We start from the raw sequence: 17,643 nt of genomic DNA on the forward strand, positions 1-17,643 counted from the left end.
TAGATATCAAGTAATAAAAAAATCCACGTCAACAACCTCTTCACTTTTGGTCAGGTTTTCCCAAAGACTTACGTAGTAAGAACTGGCCCGAAGTATTCAGGTCTAAAAGTTCAAGGTTCAGCCGATGAGTGAAGATCTGGACTGAAAACAGAATTGGTTGACAACATACAAACATTGTACAAATCGCCTTCGGTCCATCGTTACCAAATTCGTGGTCGTGCGGTTAAGGTTGTTGACTTCAAACAACTTGCCTCTCACCGCTGTAGGTTCGAGCCGCGCTAGAGTCTAATTCTTTATGTGAGACCGTTATCCAGCCAGCTTACGGAACGTGGATTGTTCTGAACAGGAGCCCGTTTAAATTGTGCCTGAAATATTGTACGCGCTGTACAGATAAGCACCTGTTCGATGTCTTCATCGATCAGTTAAGCTGGAAAGTCGCCATATGACCTATATATAGATATGCTGTTAAACCAAGTCACAAAAAACAACACGATATATACGAGTATATATATCTTGGTAAAAATAAGATGGTGTATAACGCTGATAGATTACTAACCTATCTTTATGACATTCAAGGTCAAATTAAGTTTTCGAAAATTACTTCTTTGGTTTAATTATTTGACGTGTATCTTCAGATAGGTTCATTTGGCAAAGGCAATTTTATATCCAAAACACAAGCACAGTTTTCTAAAACCAATATTTAAACAATGTCTGTAACATTTTACTTCCCCAATTTTTTACAAGATTGCAGCGGAAATTGCTCAGATTGCTCTAAAACTTGCGTTGAAAACCGGGAGAGCGTAGCGAATAATATTAATAAAAAACCGAGCTAAAAACAGATGTTTGGTTGGAAAAACAGAAGTTCATGTCTAGTGAAAAAGTTCATGTTCGTCTAATGTAACCATGACCATTGTTAGAATTTCACTTGGCGGAGTTAATTTCATTTACACTTTCATGTCATTCAGGAACATATTGGGGCTAAGAGTGAGGTTTGGCGCGCCTAAAACCGGTTTAAACTCCCCAGTGGTTTAACTACCAATGACCATTCTAAGGCGGTACCCCTCTATGTTCCTTCACGTATTTTTCATGTCTGTGTTGTTACTTGTTTTTGAATGTTTACGTGTTTTGTGATGTCTGCCTTGTTGGTTTGTCGTTTACGGTAGGTGTTTTCTCACACCCCCTCCCATTTTTTAACCCCCTCCCCTTTTTACCCGTACAGCCCTTATCCCTATAATTCCCACATGGGCCCGTTTTAATTTATATTATTTCACACCTTACATGTCCCTCTCCTTTCACCGCCCTTATGTCCACTCCAGGTTTTGGTTTGGTGCCTTCTGGGTGCCCTACTTTGGTGTGTCGGGGGCTGCGTCCTATGAACGTTGCCTTTGCCTTGTTGATCTTAATTCTTGTCTTTCATGTAGCTAGGTAAGATACACTCTTTAGGGTTTCAAATCGCCACCCGAGTCTGTAAATACTATGCACACCTATTCCTCTTACTGTATCAATTACATATAGATGTTGTATTGAAGTCGACAAATTTGGGTCCCCACCAATCTAATCCTAGGGTACAAACAAACTTTTACCGTTGTCATAACAGAGAAATCAATGAGTTGTGCTTATGCTCAATTGTATATTTCCCAGGTTGTAATGTAAAAATGTGTTTTTAACCTCTTGATTAGAGGATTTAGATACGTGTGGTGGGAAGCAATCCCACATTTTCCGAGGGAGGGAGGCAATCCCACATTTTCCGAGTGTGGGAGGCAATCCCACATTTTCCGAGGGTCAAAGTACATGAATTGATAGATGACCATAATAACATAATGTGGCATCAACTACAAAAAGATTTATTTCTAATTTATAGCATGTAGAACAACAACAGACTTAACAAATCTGTAAGTGACAGAGCAGTAAAAAGAATCAACATTTTATTGCTTGACGGGTACTATATAGTATATTGTATACTGCACAGTTTCAAAATGTTAAGATGGCGTACAAAGCAATGATCACTTTTCGCAGTCTAAACAAGCTATACATTATACTCAGAGCATGTGCATTTGTTTCTATATGCATGTACGAAGTAACCAAGAAAGAAAATGAGCCCCATGGAGAACAGAACTACACCAGATACTAAACAAAGATAGTAAGAATATCCACGCTGGTCAAATGGCAGGTTGTTTATTTCCATGCAGCTGACGAAATTCATTATTCCTGAAAAACAGAAAAAAAATCTATATTATATTACAATAATAAAACCAATAAATATAGAAAGCGGTAGGGGACAAGATACAATGTGGTTTATGCCAAACAATGTCTTTACATGCCTATGGCATCAGTGTTAAGCCCGTCTCACACAAAACACGGTTGGACACACGATTCCCATACGGTATACTCGGTTATACACGGGTTGACTGGTACGAGTTTTGAGCTCCAGCCGTGCTTGTGGATTAGTTGGCACGAATTAGACTCGAATATAGCACGAGTATGTACGAATTGAGCACGGAATTACTCGGTCAAGCAAGGTTTCAACACGATTTGCATACGAATACATACATCTGTTGTACGGTTCCAAGTACGGTCTAGTACGGTCTAGTACGGTTAAACACGACTTTTACTCGATTTACTCGACGGTTTACATAGGGTCCCGCCGACTTTTGTTCGAGTTAGGCTCGAAATATCACACATTTGTGTATGTTTTGATATAAATTAACCCATTTTGATGACTTGGCTTCATGAATTTTCGAAATTTCAGCGACGAACACCTTTATATAGATCATTAACATCAATAATAAAATGAATAAAAAGGTGAAGAAATGTAAAATGAATGTGTCTTTTTTCTGTGGTGCAGCGGTTGCTGGAGGGCATTTGAGTTTGAATCCCTGGGAGACATGGTTATTGTCGGTTGGTCCTCCAGCTTATCAGAGTCAATAAGTTGGAGTGGTCGGTGGGCCTGGATGGCTTTTCTTGTATTCCTTCTATGCGTCCAAACCTTCCTCTTTGGATACATTCTAGTGTGATGCAGCAAGTAATCTTGGTATGGTAGCAGCAGTTAGTTGTGTTTTTGTAACGTTCTTGCTGAGGCCGTGTTAGAACGTACGAGGCCGTGTGAGACCCTGTATACCCGTACTTTACCGTGTCGGCCATGTATGTTTCGTATATGAACCGTATTGGTCGTATGGCGATCGTATGAAATTCTGGAAACAAAGTGATCCCTCGGAAGCATTAATCACAACAAAATAACTTAAGAATTGCAGACTCGGTTTGATTGAGTCTGTACATGAGGACCGTGTGTGCACTCGTTTGAATCGTACCGTGATCTTGTGACATTCGGGTGTTAATCGGGTGTGGATGTAGGACTTGGGGACGGTATCGAACGATTCCATACGATTTATATACGACATTGATACGGTTGGGCTCACTCGTGGAGTGGACTTCACATACGGCTGTATATACGATCTCATACGGTCTCACACGGTCTCTTACGGTCTTGTACGGTCGCTTATACGGTCATACACGGACATGGCATCCGTACCAGTTTTTTAAAAGTTTTAAAAATCATACACGGCTTACACGGATACACTCGAATGGCCCGAGTGTAACTCGGATAACGCTACGGTTAGTTCGGTTGTATGTACGGTTTACACGGGTGGCCAACCGTGTAAGCCGTGTGTCCTGTGTGAGATGGGCTTTATGGATATCTGTACATATACTGTTCGTTTATACGTAATTTATTGTAGTTTGACTGTGCAGGAAGCCATAAGCATATAATCCGTTCCTGGAACCATGTTGTACGGAACAATGAGTGCAAGGAAACAACAACTTGGCCTTGACTGGATTTAAAGCCATGCGACTAGCTATCCGCGGCCTTAGTTTACTAGCTAGTCCGACGCGCTTACCACTCTTCCATTCTGCCACTTGGCACACTTAGTCTATACTGTTGTCAACCCAGTTTCAGTATTTTAAAACTTAAATCTTTTAAATTAACAAATTACAAGGTATATTTTAGAATTGAAAGGAGGAGATGTCAAAATAGATATCAATTCTGAGTGCACTGTTGTAGAATAATGCACGGTTTGAGTTCAAATGCGTAGTAATATAATCACGAAGGCCGATAGGCCTGAGTGATTAATTACAAAGCATTTGAACGAAAAACGTGCATTATTATACAATAATGCACGAAGAATTAATATCTATTTCCATTCTAACACGTCAAGAAAAAATATAATTATTATTATAAAGTTGGACTTTATGTTTTGCGGTTAGATTTGTTTTCGCCTCAGAGTTTCCAATAGAAACGTTCTTTAAAGGCCGTTCCAGTGGGTTGAAAAAAACTGTCGTTAAATCTACCGTGTGTAGAAACATTTTGAGAATAACGAATTTTGAAAACGTTCATAAAACTTTGTTTGTTTATTTTATTTCAGTCTATAATTTTCCAAGCGAAATACAAATTATTAAAAGTGAAATAAATGTAAAACTTAACTCGTCTGCGACGTTAAAATAGCGTACTTGATTTTGATTGTTTTGCACGTGCTGTTTGGCGCTACATTGTGACGTCACGTAAACAACACGTTATACGTCTGTACAGCGTTAACGACTGAATTAAAGATATTGGTGTTCGGATTTATTTTCTTAGTTAGACCATTTTCTATCATTCTAGATAGTGTTCACAACAAAATTCGACAAAAAAATTGTTTTTATTTATCAGATTTTTCAAACAAAAAGGCGCCCTCAATGTGAAAATACACAGGGAGATAATAAGAACGGCGAGTGCATTGTTGCAGAATAATGCACGCTTCGGGCCTTCTTTGTTTATATAGAAGAATTTCCGATAGTGTTAGAATTATGTATAAATCAAATTATTCACCTGACACCAGACAGCCTATAGGGATAAAGCAAGGAAAACAAAACTTTCCAATTGGATTCTCTTTTTCATTTTCGTCACTTCTGTAGAAGCAACATAGTATACAGATATAAACCAGTATGGTGCCTAGCAGGACGATATAAGAAGCCACTTGTAGTCCAAATGCTGATGATCCTAGAGCTGTTAAATACAAAAAATATCAATGTAATACATCCATCTTTTTAACAAGTCAAAGTGTCATACAGACAGTCAAACCTGTGATCAAGGGTCATCCGATGGAGAGACCAAGTGGTCTTTATTTGGAGGTTATAATTTGTGTTTTTAGATTAATAAGAGATCGAGAGGAGTGTCCTTTATTTACAGTGTGATCTTTATTAAGAGATGGCTTTAACACAGGTTTGATTGTAGTTGATGTATCTCAACAATGTTGGCTCGATAATTTGATAACATTCATGCTTTTAAACTGAGAATATCATTTAGTAAAGTTATTATTTATATTAATTCTATTTTATTATATATATCATTTATTTTTCATTTATTTTTTGAAGGATTGTGGAATTAAATTTTACTTTAATGATATGAAAAATGTTTTGATTTTGATTTGTTTTGACAATGAGATCAATAAAACCTGACAAACTATTCTAATAAATGTATGTTTATAAGTATTTATAAATAGAATGACAGTTCTTACCGTTTGGACCACTAATTGTTGCATTACCACAATCTTTATACAGTAAATTAACATCGGAACAGTTATCACTGTACACCCAGTGTGATGTAAACATCCCGACGGTTTGTGACGGCAGAACGAGGAGAAAAATAACCCCTTATCCCACTCTTGAACACCACTCGAATGAGTTACGTGCATGTAAACACGGGCAAACACCTTTAAAGGCCTCTCGAAAGTCTTTTACAACGCCCATTTTAGAAAGTTAACTCCTGTTTCCTGTAAAAAAAATTAGATATTGCAAATTATGCATTTAATGTTGAAATATTTATGTTTGTATACAGATCTTTCATATATAATCAGTTCAATGAAAACAAAAGCTTTCCGTTTTGTCTTCTTCAGACAAAAATTGACGTTTATCAATTTTGCATTTTTTTTATCACTATCTTTTTTTACAGATCATAGTATCATGTTTAAAGCCTCCAGATTCATGGTGATTTTCATGAAAATTTTGAAAATGTATCTTAAAGTTCAATATGTGCAATGAACAAAGAAAGTAATTTACACATTAAAAACAGCACTTACACTACACGTAAATCACAATGTACTTTTTTCTCAAATTTGATTTTTTAGATATTTTGGCTCATCTTGAGGCATGCGGCTTTAACATACGGAAAACAGTTGTACACTGTTCTACTTATAAATGAGATTGGCTCTTTATATCTCTCTGTTTCCTGGCAAGTATTTTTTTTCAAACGGCAAGATATATTATATGTCGAACTGTTTAAAAAATCAAAATAAAACAATATGTTCATAATAAGTATTTAAATTTTAGAAATAAACCAATTTATTATATACTTTTGAATGAAATACATGTTTTGAGAAATATTGACGAAATAAAATGCGTATTCTCATTTTTCCGTATTTTCACTGTAAAAATTTATTTTTCAATGCAGTGAAACATATTTTCAGTATTTTCACTGGTGTCTTGTCGGAATACTTTCTAAAATATTTAGCCAAAACACAATCTTTCAAATCAAAATGTCAAAAACTGAAAAATGAATATAATAAACAGAAAATTCAAGTTTTTTCTATAAATACAGGATTTATTTTCATCTTGTGATATGAAAATTATCATATTTCACTCGTGGCAACCGCCATTCATGAAATACAAAATGTATTTATTTTCATACCAATTGATGAAAAAAATATCCTGTATTTATATAAAAAAATAATATCCTCTATATATTTATAGTTAAGCTATGCGCAATATTTAATTAATTATATTATTGCATTATATGGATAATGAATATTAAAACTAAAATAAAAAATCGACTATTTTAAGAGGCGGCATGTAATACTTACTTGTCAAATAGTCCAGGACTTATGAATATTTATGAATAGTTGGTCCCTTTATATACAACTAAAGATTTGCTTCCAGGAAAGAAGGAAGAAACCAGTCTAAACATGTCAGTTCATATTCTTTATTTGAACATCGGTTGTCATTAAAAATTATCGTTAAAACTTTTATGATTATTTATGTTAAGCACACTTCGATAATAAGCCATTTTTTTAAACAAAACAAAAATGCTTATCATCGCTTAAAGACGTATATTGGTTTTACATTATTTCATATACATATAAAATTTGTTTGCTTTTTAGCCCAAATAATGATATACTAGTAAAAGTCAACAGGTGAGGTTTTTTTACTTCTTGTTGAATGAAGATAAATTGTACATTATTTCGAGCTTATTTACTGGGTCTTTGTGAACAACTCGACAATAGGAATTACCCTCAATTTTTTTTTCATTTATGTAAATTTCTTTCAAAGATAAATGTACTGTTGTTGGTGGGAATATTGTTATAATGTAATTTTACAAAAGTACCGAAATTCATGGTTTTGTTTGTCATTGTAAAACCTGGTCGATTTGTTACATTTTATGACATCAATTGTTGAACTATAAAACACATTTAAGAGTGTAAATTGTTAAGTAAGTGTTTATCAAATGTTTAAATTACATTTATTAGGAGATATTGATATGATTTCAAGTACAGCCTTTTAGTCGCTATTTTCAAATGTTTGAAGTTCTGTTAACTCGTTATGGTCCTTTACGAAACTCGAACAAATTTACAACTACTCTTCACTACATTTTTATTGAGAGCAAGCGCCTTGAAAAGCTAAAAGAGCCGCGTCACGACAAAACCAACATACTTGGTTTGCAACCAGCATGGATCCAGACCAGCCTGCGCATCCGCGCAGTCTGATCAGGATCCATGCTGTTCGCTGTCAGTTTCTCTACTTGTAATAGGGTTTGTAAGCGAACAGCACGGATCCTGATCAGACTGCGCGGATGCGCAGGCTGGTCTGGATCCATGCTTGTCGCAAACCCATTATGTTGGTTTTTTCGTGACACGGCTCAAATGATCTTAGCAACAGGGCGACAAGACGATAGTCCAATTGCTGGAATATTTAATATTCAGTTCTTATACAGCCATGGACTAAATACTGGCAAACCTAATTCCCCTCAGTAAAACGTCATCAATATAAGAAAGAGTTTTTTTATAACAATAATAATGAACAAAACACATAGCAGAAAACACAAAAAAACAACAACAAAAAACAAACAAGAAAATGATAAAAAAGAAAATCACATCACACGCACACGCTCACACAAGAAGAAAAATAGATATAAAAATATATACAGTACACTTTTAAAACAGCATGCCTCCAGACTCGTGCTAATGTTCATGCAAATTTTGAAAGTGTATTCAAAAGATCAGTTAACACACAGGATATTGAACTTACAGTCCACGTTAATTACCAAAATGAAGTTAAATAATTATACAAAAAAGCCCGTACTGCGTTAGTCACGCAGTAGGAAAGATAGTAATAAATGCTGCAAGATCAGCCATTAATCGCACATTAAATATAATTTCTTATTTAAATTTTACATTTCTTTTACTTTTAATAAATGTTTAGTTAATTTTTCTCAAGTTTGATTTTTTCGAAGTATTTTAGTTCATATGCAGATTTAATAATGCTTTGTAATGTAATGTAATATAATGTAATACTGCTTTGTTTGTAACGCTATACTTTTAGCTTTTTTATCTTAAAAAAAATCAAAGCCCTTAATATAGAAAGCATATAATAATCTGTAAGTTGCGAACCAAGCTACTAAACTAATCAACTATTGGTCTCTGCAGTATGAATACATTTAAAACAAAAGTTTGAATAAATAAGGAAGTGAAAAACGTATTCATAATAAAGAGAAATTATGTATACAAAAACGCTTACGATCTTATTGAAAAGATTCTGATTGTGACTTCACATTATCAAGCCGGGCAAACATATATTCCCATGAACTAAATAGATCGTCTGCATTCCCTTCAATTGCCAAACTGTTCATAGGCAAAAGGAATACAACATGGAAGATATACATTTTGAAAATTTATGTGAAACAAATATTGACGACAAGGATAGTTGTGGCTATACCATCCTGCATCAGGAGAATGACAACACATTGCTGAGCAAAATACCAAAAGTTAGGAAGAACAACCATTGCCATGGATACATGAAAACATCAACGGTATACCTGATAATTGCTACAACAATAATCGTGTCTGCCATCGTCTCTTCTAGTAGTGGAATTTTGGTTTATTTCGTGACAAAGGAGCGCATGGAATGCACTTGTAACATTCAAGGAATGAAATTCGGATCACCAGAGGTATCCCATACTATGACAAAAAGTGCAACAGTTGCATTGACTTCCGGTTTATCCGAAGCTATCTCTCTACCAAGTGAAATGTCAACGGATTCTACAACAATAACACCAAACTATTCGTCAACCGATCGTGACATCTCTCTACCAAGTGAAATGACAACGGTGTCTACATTCGAGACGCCAAACAATTTGTCAACTGAACGCGACTCTCAAGGAGTAACGACAACAGCAGCAACAACTCCTGAATATGAAGTTTCCGCATCAAATGTAGTTTGGAATTCGACAACCTCTACTATAAAAGGTTTACTTTTGTACAGAAATAAATATTGTCGCTTTGAAAATTTTTTATTCTATGGAGCATGATTAAATCGTTGAATATTTAGAGATTGGTCTCATGTTGACTTTCAAAAGTTTTCTTTATTTTATCATGAAACCTTTTTCTGCGCTTATTGAAATCAAAGCAACGTAGTGCATTGATTTTTTGGAATTAAACTAGTGCCGTGTTAACGTGATTGGCATAATCAGATAACTATAATATATCCTTGATTTTTACTTATCCTTGATTATTAAGTATCCTTGGTAACTTATTTCATTGGTTATACATGATTGATAATTGCATTTTCTTGATTAAACCTCCTTCATCATTACATATACATATAGATCGTTTTTCCGACTTTGTAAATAGTAGCGTAACCGCCATCTTCTAATCCTTGAATATAATAACTATATCCTAAGTTTTTAATATGTATATCCTTGATTATTATATATCCTTAAATATTTATACATGGTTGTTGCATATCTGATAATTACCTATAAAAGCCAATTCCATGAACTCGACGTTTTACTGTAAGTTGTAGAATATGTCTTTGAAACTTTCAGGAAAACCATGTCCAGATGACTGGTTAAAAACTTCATCGTCTTGTTACTATTTTAGCACAGATTCTAAAAACTGGACGGATGCTTTGGTCAGTATTTGTGGTCTGACTTCATTATCAGCTTGATATTTTGCCAGTGTAATGTTTATTATGTAATGATATTATATCGATATTAGAAATTGATGGCATATGATTATAAACAGGCCTTGTCATCCGCCCTTTTTAATTTAAAAAAGAGATAGGAAAGTCAAAATTATTACACATATATTCACAGAACGCTTTAAATTATTGAATGTCGACTATTGATGAGAAATATAATAATAATAATAATAATAATAATAATAATAATAATAATAATAATAATAATAATGATAATGATGATGATGATGATGCTGCTGCTGCTGCTGCTGCTGCTGCTGCTGATGATGATGATGATGTTGATGATGATGATGATGATGATGATGATGATGATGATGATGATGATGATGGTGGTGATGATATTAATGATGATGATGATAATGATGATGATGCTTATGATGATAATGGAACTCTTTATCTCTTTTAGACAAAGACACATCGTTGAAAGATAAATGCAAAGCCGTGTTTTTATGATCACGTGTTATTTTTTCTACTCTTTTATTGTACTAGGAAGCCTGCAAAGCATTTGATAGTAAACTTGTTGAGATATCAGATATTGATGAAGACAATATAATGAGAACCAAGGCAAGGAACGTATATAGTGAGTAACAATTATTGCTCTCTTGGTCAATGAAAAAAAATAAAATAAATAAACATTGCAGACTAGGTTTGGTTAAGTCTGTCAATAAAGGACAATGCTATGCAACATCTCTCATGCCCTGTAGCACCGGCTGAAGCAGTATTCAATCTCTAACACTATAAAATATTTGGATCATTGGTCCTGAAGGACCGGGAAAAAAATAACAGCACTTTAACTGCATTTCACATTGACTGAAAAAGGGAACAATGCATGTACTATCAAAGCTAACTAGAGACGGAATTATACATATACGTTGTGTTTTGTCACAACGACAACTGATTCGATTTCTGTTTAGATTAGTTACGATTATTTGTTTACAAAATGGATAAAACATAAACGCCGCATTTATATCGGGCATAGGTCTACTTATGCAATATCATGATCATTTTAAAGATGAAGAATGATTGATCAATATTCAGTTTATAAACTCACATTTATAAGCATTGCGTTTTTTGACTATAATTTTAAGAATATAAAAATACGAATATTGGTAATACAAATATTACTGTTCATGCGTAATACTCATTACCTGGAATTATATGAGCCGTGTCACGACAAAACCAACATAGTGGGTTTGCGACCAGCATGGATCCAGACCAGCCTGCGCATCCGCGCAGTCTGATCAGGATCCATGCTGTTCGCTATCAGTTTCTCCACTTGTAATAGAGTTGGTAAGCGAACAGCATGGATCCTGATCAGACTGCGCGGATGCGCAGGCTGGTCTGGATCCATGCTGGTCGCAAACGCACTATGTTGGTTTTGTCGTGACACGGCTCATATAACGTTTCAGGTAACTATTGGATCGGATTAACAGATCAAAGAGATGAAGGCGTGTGGATTTGGAGCGGGAGTAATACTCGGCTAACATCAGAAATGTACACGAACTGGTCACCTGGGCAACCCGATGACGCCAGGGGGCGTGGTGAAGATTGTGCTTCTTTAGAAAAACGTTACTCATTTCGCTGGAATGACGAGGAATGTTATATGAAATTAAGATACGTCTGTGAAATAAATTTGCCCAAGAGTTAAAGTGACCATAAGTTCATCCCAGGAATAGTGAGAAAGACAAAATGTCAATAGCTATTCGGACCTTTGTGGAGCTTCTTTCTTTTAAAGCTGCACGCTTCCAGATTAGCCAAATTATCTTTAAAAATCTATCTAAGACTTTTAAAAAAAGTTTAAAAAATCTCCGACATTTAAGTACAATGTAATAATTTGAATTATGTGCGATTAAAGATCAATTGTGCAGTATTCATCATCATATTTCTACTGCGTAACTAACGCAGTAAGGGCTATTTTTGCATATTTTGACCTCTTTTTGGTTATTTGCGTGGACTGTAAATGTCGTTTGCAATTTATTGATCATATACGTTGTTCTTTTGATAATATTTTTTACTTTTAAATAGACGTTAAAATGTTCAGGAACATCAGTATGAATCTGGAGGCGTGCTGCTTACTTGTTAATTAACTGCTATTTGAGCCTCATTGTACTTTTATTCATGTTTGTCACCTCATTGTGTCATGTTTGTACATGGAATACGAGAAATACATGTTTTCTGACTTGACCTGACTTGAATAACAATCGATAACGATTTATATTAAGTAATGCCATTGAATCACAAGACTAAGTAAAAATAACATAAAATGACTATATTTTCAAAGCATACAGTAAATATGATGTAAAGTAATATATTAATGTGGTGTTAATTCACATTGTTAAGTACAAATGTGAAATGTTGAATTCTTTGGACTGGTACACAGCTTATGGCATCTTTCTGTATCTTGCATTTTTATCCAAAATCTAAAATTACGAATACTCTCTTGGAGGACTCGCTCATAACGGCAACCGGTGGCGAGTAAAAATAAACTCAATTACACACACACATAGTCTTATATAGGCTTTGCAGTTGTGTAAGAGTCCAATAAAATCAGTATTGTACAAAGCAATGAATATTGATATCTTTATTGTACACCTTCAACTTTTCGACAGAATTTAGTTACTGCGAATACAATTTGTAATTGGAAGTTTAAAAAATAAAAAAGGCTATAATGAGTACAATTGTGATTTTATACGAATTTTTTTGTCTGGCAAATGGAAACGAGGCTGAATTGCTAAAATTTGATTCATTTATGATTTATATTGAGAGATCACGTGGTCAAAACGCTGGAAGTTCATTTTTACATTTTATAAGGTGTGAATAAAAAAAACATTTTTTCTTGCGTATTTTTAATTCAATTGTAATACAATGATTTATTTCTACATGCATAATGCATTGCGTGTATACAAAAACACTCACTGTATTGTCAGAATTGCTTTTGTAATCAAAAAGCAAATTATTAACAACTACTACGTTCCAAATAAAATAGATTTATAGCGTGTACATATATATGTGAATAAAACATATACAAGTTATGATATCTACATGTCTATCATAACATTATAAAAGGCATCAGTATTTCGGAGTAATTCGGAATACATCATTACCAAAGTAATTACAAAGAAAACGCAAAACCTATTGACAGCAAAATTAAACTGTTGATATTATGTGAAATATTTTTGCGTTTGAACATATTTACATATTTGCATCAATCAATTTACAAAATGTTAATTGTATTTCTTCATTTTGTTCATCCTCAATTAGGAATGCATATATACATGTGCTTATTAATTATACATGAAATTACGACAGATCTTTAGCAGTGAACCCTTAATTTGGTGGCACCGGAAGTGTCTTGACTTGGCAAGTAATATAAATAGAGCAAGACATGTCCGTGCAGCGTAACCAGGCTCGTTATCGTTAGTACCTCAATTTTTAATATTTTGATATTAAAATTCATAAAATTTAAAAAAAACAGCTGATGCAAATACGAAGCTTGGCAAATGCATAAAACAAATTCAGTAGGATAAATAACGTGCATTGTTTTTTGACTTTGTGCGTTCAGCGTCTGAAAATAAATATACATGTTTTTATGACAAAAGAATATCGTCTGCTCCAAAAATATCTTATGCTGGGAACTGTGAAGCACTTGACTTTTCACACACGTACATTGCCGGATATTCACAACTTTGAGCATTCCAGGAAAATCCCAATGTTCCCGCCATGTAACCACACATTCCTTTCGTGGGTTTGCCGTCTGCCCAGTGAGTATAATGTGTGTCTTCTGTTTTCTCGTTCATCCATTTCCACTGTCCTTCAAGCGTTACAAGCCCAATCCAGAAGTCACCTGCGTTTTAGTTTTAAGATTATTTTTTTAAATTTTTTTTTCAAGCAAATTTGAATGACAATTATATTAATCATGATTCGTGTTAAATTGAAAGAAAATATAAACTTTTGGTGCAAAAATTATCTTAATTTATGTTTTGGCTTTAAAGCTAAATATTTGACATAAATGTTAATATACAAAACTGCGACCATTAATCTTTCTTAATAATTCACTGTTAATGAATAAAAAATATGTATAAAAATGTGCAAACCGTGCACTACTTTTTTAACTCATTACTCATTTGGTTTTAATCTTCAGCTCTTTAAAGATAATGAAGGGAAAAATATATAAAGCATGCATACCACCAGTGCAGCTATAAATTCCACAATGTTGCCATCTTATTTTCGGATCTGTTGTGTAGCACCAAGGAAACCCCTCACCGTCTGGATCACGACAATAATTAGAGGCATTGACTAGAGTCTTGTCTGGGAATGTTTCCGCTTTGTTCCGCGTATGAATATGCGGCGTCTGTGAATCCCATCGTTGACACACGTGACCGTCATATGTCGTCTGCCGCACTCCATTATATTCACTTGACTTATTTTGATAACAATCTTAAACAAAAACATATACTCATATTACAATATTTTTCTAAATTCTATTTTGTTTTTAACGTCTTTTTAAACAAGGGAAAAGACAAGGAGAAAGTTGTGGTTACTTTTCATCACGGATTTATATTACACATTTTGTGTCCATTTAGTTTATAAGTGTGATACGGTTTCGAACACACACAAAACAAACAAACAGGAAATTACAATTTTGAAAAATATAAATGGATAGTTGGATATCAAAGTTTAGTTCCTGAAATACATTAAAACAATTTTAACTTTGATTAATTTGTTTGCATCTGGATTTTTTAAATTTGAATTTATTTTAAAAACTTTTTTTCCCAATTGTTTCGTCATTTCTCGTTAACTCAACATATAATAATGACCCGATTTTTGAACGTGTTTGACATATTGTCTCACAAACTCATCTTCTGCCTCTGATTTAATCCCGGCAAGATAACCCCCTTCATTTTGGCAACGAGTCTGAAAAGAATTTTAAGCTTTTTTTAACCGAAATTATGATGTTTGATTTGAGGGAAATGTCATTGTTCTTGATTTTAACTATTGAATGTATAAACTCGAAATTAATAAATGGATTACTTTAGATATGTTTTAACAATCCAATAATATTATGTTTTCGTGATACAAATGTACTAATAATAAATTCAGTCGAAATGCAGAGTAAAGGAATAAATAAATATGCAACCACATATTAGTATAAATATCATTGTCTATCATAGTTGCAAATAATGTCAAGAAGGTTTTAAGAAAAAGAGCGATAAAACAAGAGAAAAAGAAACAAAAAACAAATTAATCTGTCCCGGATTTTAAACGGATAAAGGGAAACAAACGTCTATCTCGTTTTTTTGTAATGTAACGTGTAATGTAATCTTGTAATCCATTTTGTAATGTATCTTGGTATCTTGTAATGTATATTGGTATCTTGTAATTAAACTTGTAATGTATCTTCTAATGTATCTTACCAATGCAGTTAACCACGTGACAGATTCGTTACTGAACAAGTAGCACGAGTTGCCGTACTCTATCCAGTTACCATGACAACCTGTTATATATAGAACCAAATTCTGATACGATTCATAGTTTTATATTAATTAGAATTAAAACGACTTCTTTTTCCCTTTGACTTAAAAGAAACAGCAAATGGTAACAATGTATTGGAGCCGCGCCATTAACAAAACCAACATAGTGCGTTTGCGACCAGCATGGATCCAGACCAGCCTGCGCATCCGTGCAGTCTGATCAGGATCCATGCTGTTCGCTTAATAACCCTATTACAAGTAAAGAGACTGATAGCGAACAGCATGGATCCTGTTCAGCCTGCGCGGATGCGCAGGCTGGTCTGGATCCATGCTGGTTGCAAACGCACTATGTTGGTTTTGTCGTGACGCGGCTCATTTTTGTTAAGTTGCTTATCTGTTATTGTTAAATGTGTTTTTACTTCAAAGGCATACATGCATGTTCAAATTATCTACATGTACATGTCTGTAATACATTTAACTTAACCACATCAGACCAATCTTTTCGAAATCAAAATCACATATGCCTACAACCTTGTATATTTAGTGACAATACTTTTAAAGAAGACCTTTTGATACTAATTTAAACTAAGCCTTGGAGGTAAAATGTCTTAACCACTGTTGTCCGTGTGCATGCTCAATCAAATCGAGCTTAAAACATTGCAGCATATTCAATTTTGCCATGTTGACACTCTGTAAGGTTTCCAGTTTTCCTTTTTTGCAGACAGCACACAAGTAACAAAACAAACATCATGATAGTAAAGCAATCTTATCTTCTACTTTATATTTGTATCCCTCTTATACTTTGTTACTGCTCATATGTTTAAACATGTTTTCGTTTCTATAGCTTCGAATGCTTAAGGAAAGGACAGTTAATAATGTTGCTAGAACTTGTTGTTCAACCCTTTTACTCTTTGTTAAAATTGTTCTTATGTGAAAATAATGTTCTTAAATTGTATTCAAAGAGCAATAAAATATTATTAAACTAAAATAAACTTATATCTCCAAATCAATAATAAAAAATACCTTGGCTAACAATTGATATAGCATTGATCCCTTCGTCTGAGTTTTCCTTTTCAGCTGCCGCTTCGATTTCTGGACTTTGCACTTGTTTCTCGGAAATGGCAAAGTCTGATGGGAGGATCACTTTGCATTCCGTGTTTTTATTGGTCAGAAGAAACACAAGAACTCCGCATCCGATGCAACAAATTGCAGCAACGTTCAGGATAAAAAATATCATCAAACAAACTGACGATCTCTTCAGATACCGATCACCATGAACTTTTCTGGGTGTGTTTATGCCATTCCGCTTATGTGATTCAAGAATTGTATACACGTTTGGTGATGTTTGAGTTGTCGTGCTGAGATTGTCCAAATTATCAAAATCAGTTTCATCCATTTTGAATTTAATGTTGAAGTATTTTCACTCAATTTACATATAAAAACATGTTTACATGTTTACCTTAAATTACTAACAAAGTCTGAAAAGATTGATAGCTCGGTTTGTCGGTAAGCGATTATGTGCGGTTAAACTTTAACAATTTCACGATTAACATTCACTTAATTATACAAATTTGCATTATGTTATGACAAAAAGCCGTGCGAGATAAATATAAACAACAATAAACAAAATATAATAAGAAGTTTTAATGAATTTGCATATACATGTTGTATATTTTAAGATTAAAAGGTTAAGTAAACAACATAATTCTATTCTTTCCGGGAAATGATAAGCTTGATTGCGTAGATGAAGTTAACACTAGGCTAGACGGAGTACAATATTGATTTAATATGGACTTTTTGGACTCGGAAAATAAATGAACAATATTAATTTGATATAGGTTTTTGGACTAGCAATAACAACGAGACTTGATTGATATGACTGGATCGAATA

At 34.0% G+C, this 17,643-nt stretch overlaps 2 protein-coding genes across 2 annotated transcripts; one reads left to right on the plus strand and one right to left on the minus strand.

Moving 5' to 3' along the window:
- Positions 1-9,693: 9,693 nt before the first annotated feature.
- Positions 9,694-12,069, plus strand: LOC132733491 (perlucin-like protein). The gene is made up of 3 exons (XM_060720143.1): positions 9,694-10,212; positions 10,771-10,861; positions 11,691-12,069. Exons 1-3 carry the CDS (start codon positions 10,108-10,110, stop codon positions 11,927-11,929), a joined length of 435 nt encoding a protein of 144 aa, XP_060576126.1. The 5' UTR covers positions 9,694-10,107; the 3' UTR covers positions 11,930-12,069.
- A 1,030-nt stretch (positions 12,070-13,099) lies between these two features.
- LOC132733471 (apolipoprotein(a)-like) lies at positions 13,100-17,283 on the minus strand. Its single transcript, XM_060720121.1, has 5 exons — positions 16,776-17,283; positions 15,696-15,775; positions 15,099-15,195; positions 14,467-14,718; positions 13,100-14,125 (listed from the first exon to the last, which is right to left on the minus strand). The coding sequence occupies exons 1-5, from the start codon at positions 17,146-17,148 to the stop codon at positions 13,905-13,907; spliced, it is 1,023 nt and encodes a 340-aa protein (XP_060576104.1). The 5' UTR covers positions 17,149-17,283; the 3' UTR covers positions 13,100-13,904.
- Positions 17,284-17,643: the final 360 nt, after the last annotated feature.

The sequence above is a fragment of the Ruditapes philippinarum genome, unplaced genomic scaffold, assembly GCF_026571515.1.
Source record: "Ruditapes philippinarum isolate M1 unplaced genomic scaffold, ASM2657151v2 ctg842_1_1_1_1, whole genome shotgun sequence".
NCBI lineage: Eukaryota > Metazoa > Mollusca > Bivalvia > Venerida > Veneridae > Ruditapes > Ruditapes philippinarum.

Bases quoted from the DNA above. Each gene is read 5' to 3' on its own strand.
- LOC132733491 (XM_060720143.1), top strand. From the start codon at position 10,108: ATGTCTTTGAAACTTTCAGGAAAACCATGTCCAGATGACTGGTTAAAA. The intron at 10,213-10,770 runs GTCAGTATTTGT...TTATTGTACTAG, and splicing joins AAAACTGGACGGATGCTTTG to GAAGCCTGCAAAGCATTTGA. The intron at 10,862-11,690 runs GTGAGTAACAAT...ATAACGTTTCAG, and splicing joins CAAGGCAAGGAACGTATATA to GTAACTATTGGATCGGATTA.
- LOC132733471 (XM_060720121.1), bottom strand. From the start codon at position 17,148: ATGGATGAAACTGATTTTGATAATTTGGACAATCTCAGCACGACAACT. The intron at 15,196-15,695 runs GTAAGATACATT...AATTCTTTTCAG, and splicing joins TCACGTGGTTAACTGCATTG to ACTCGTTGCCAAAATGAAGG. The intron at 14,126-14,466 runs GTATGCATGCTT...ACTAAAACGCAG, and splicing joins AATTTATAGCTGCACTGGTG to GTGACTTCTGGATTGGGCTT.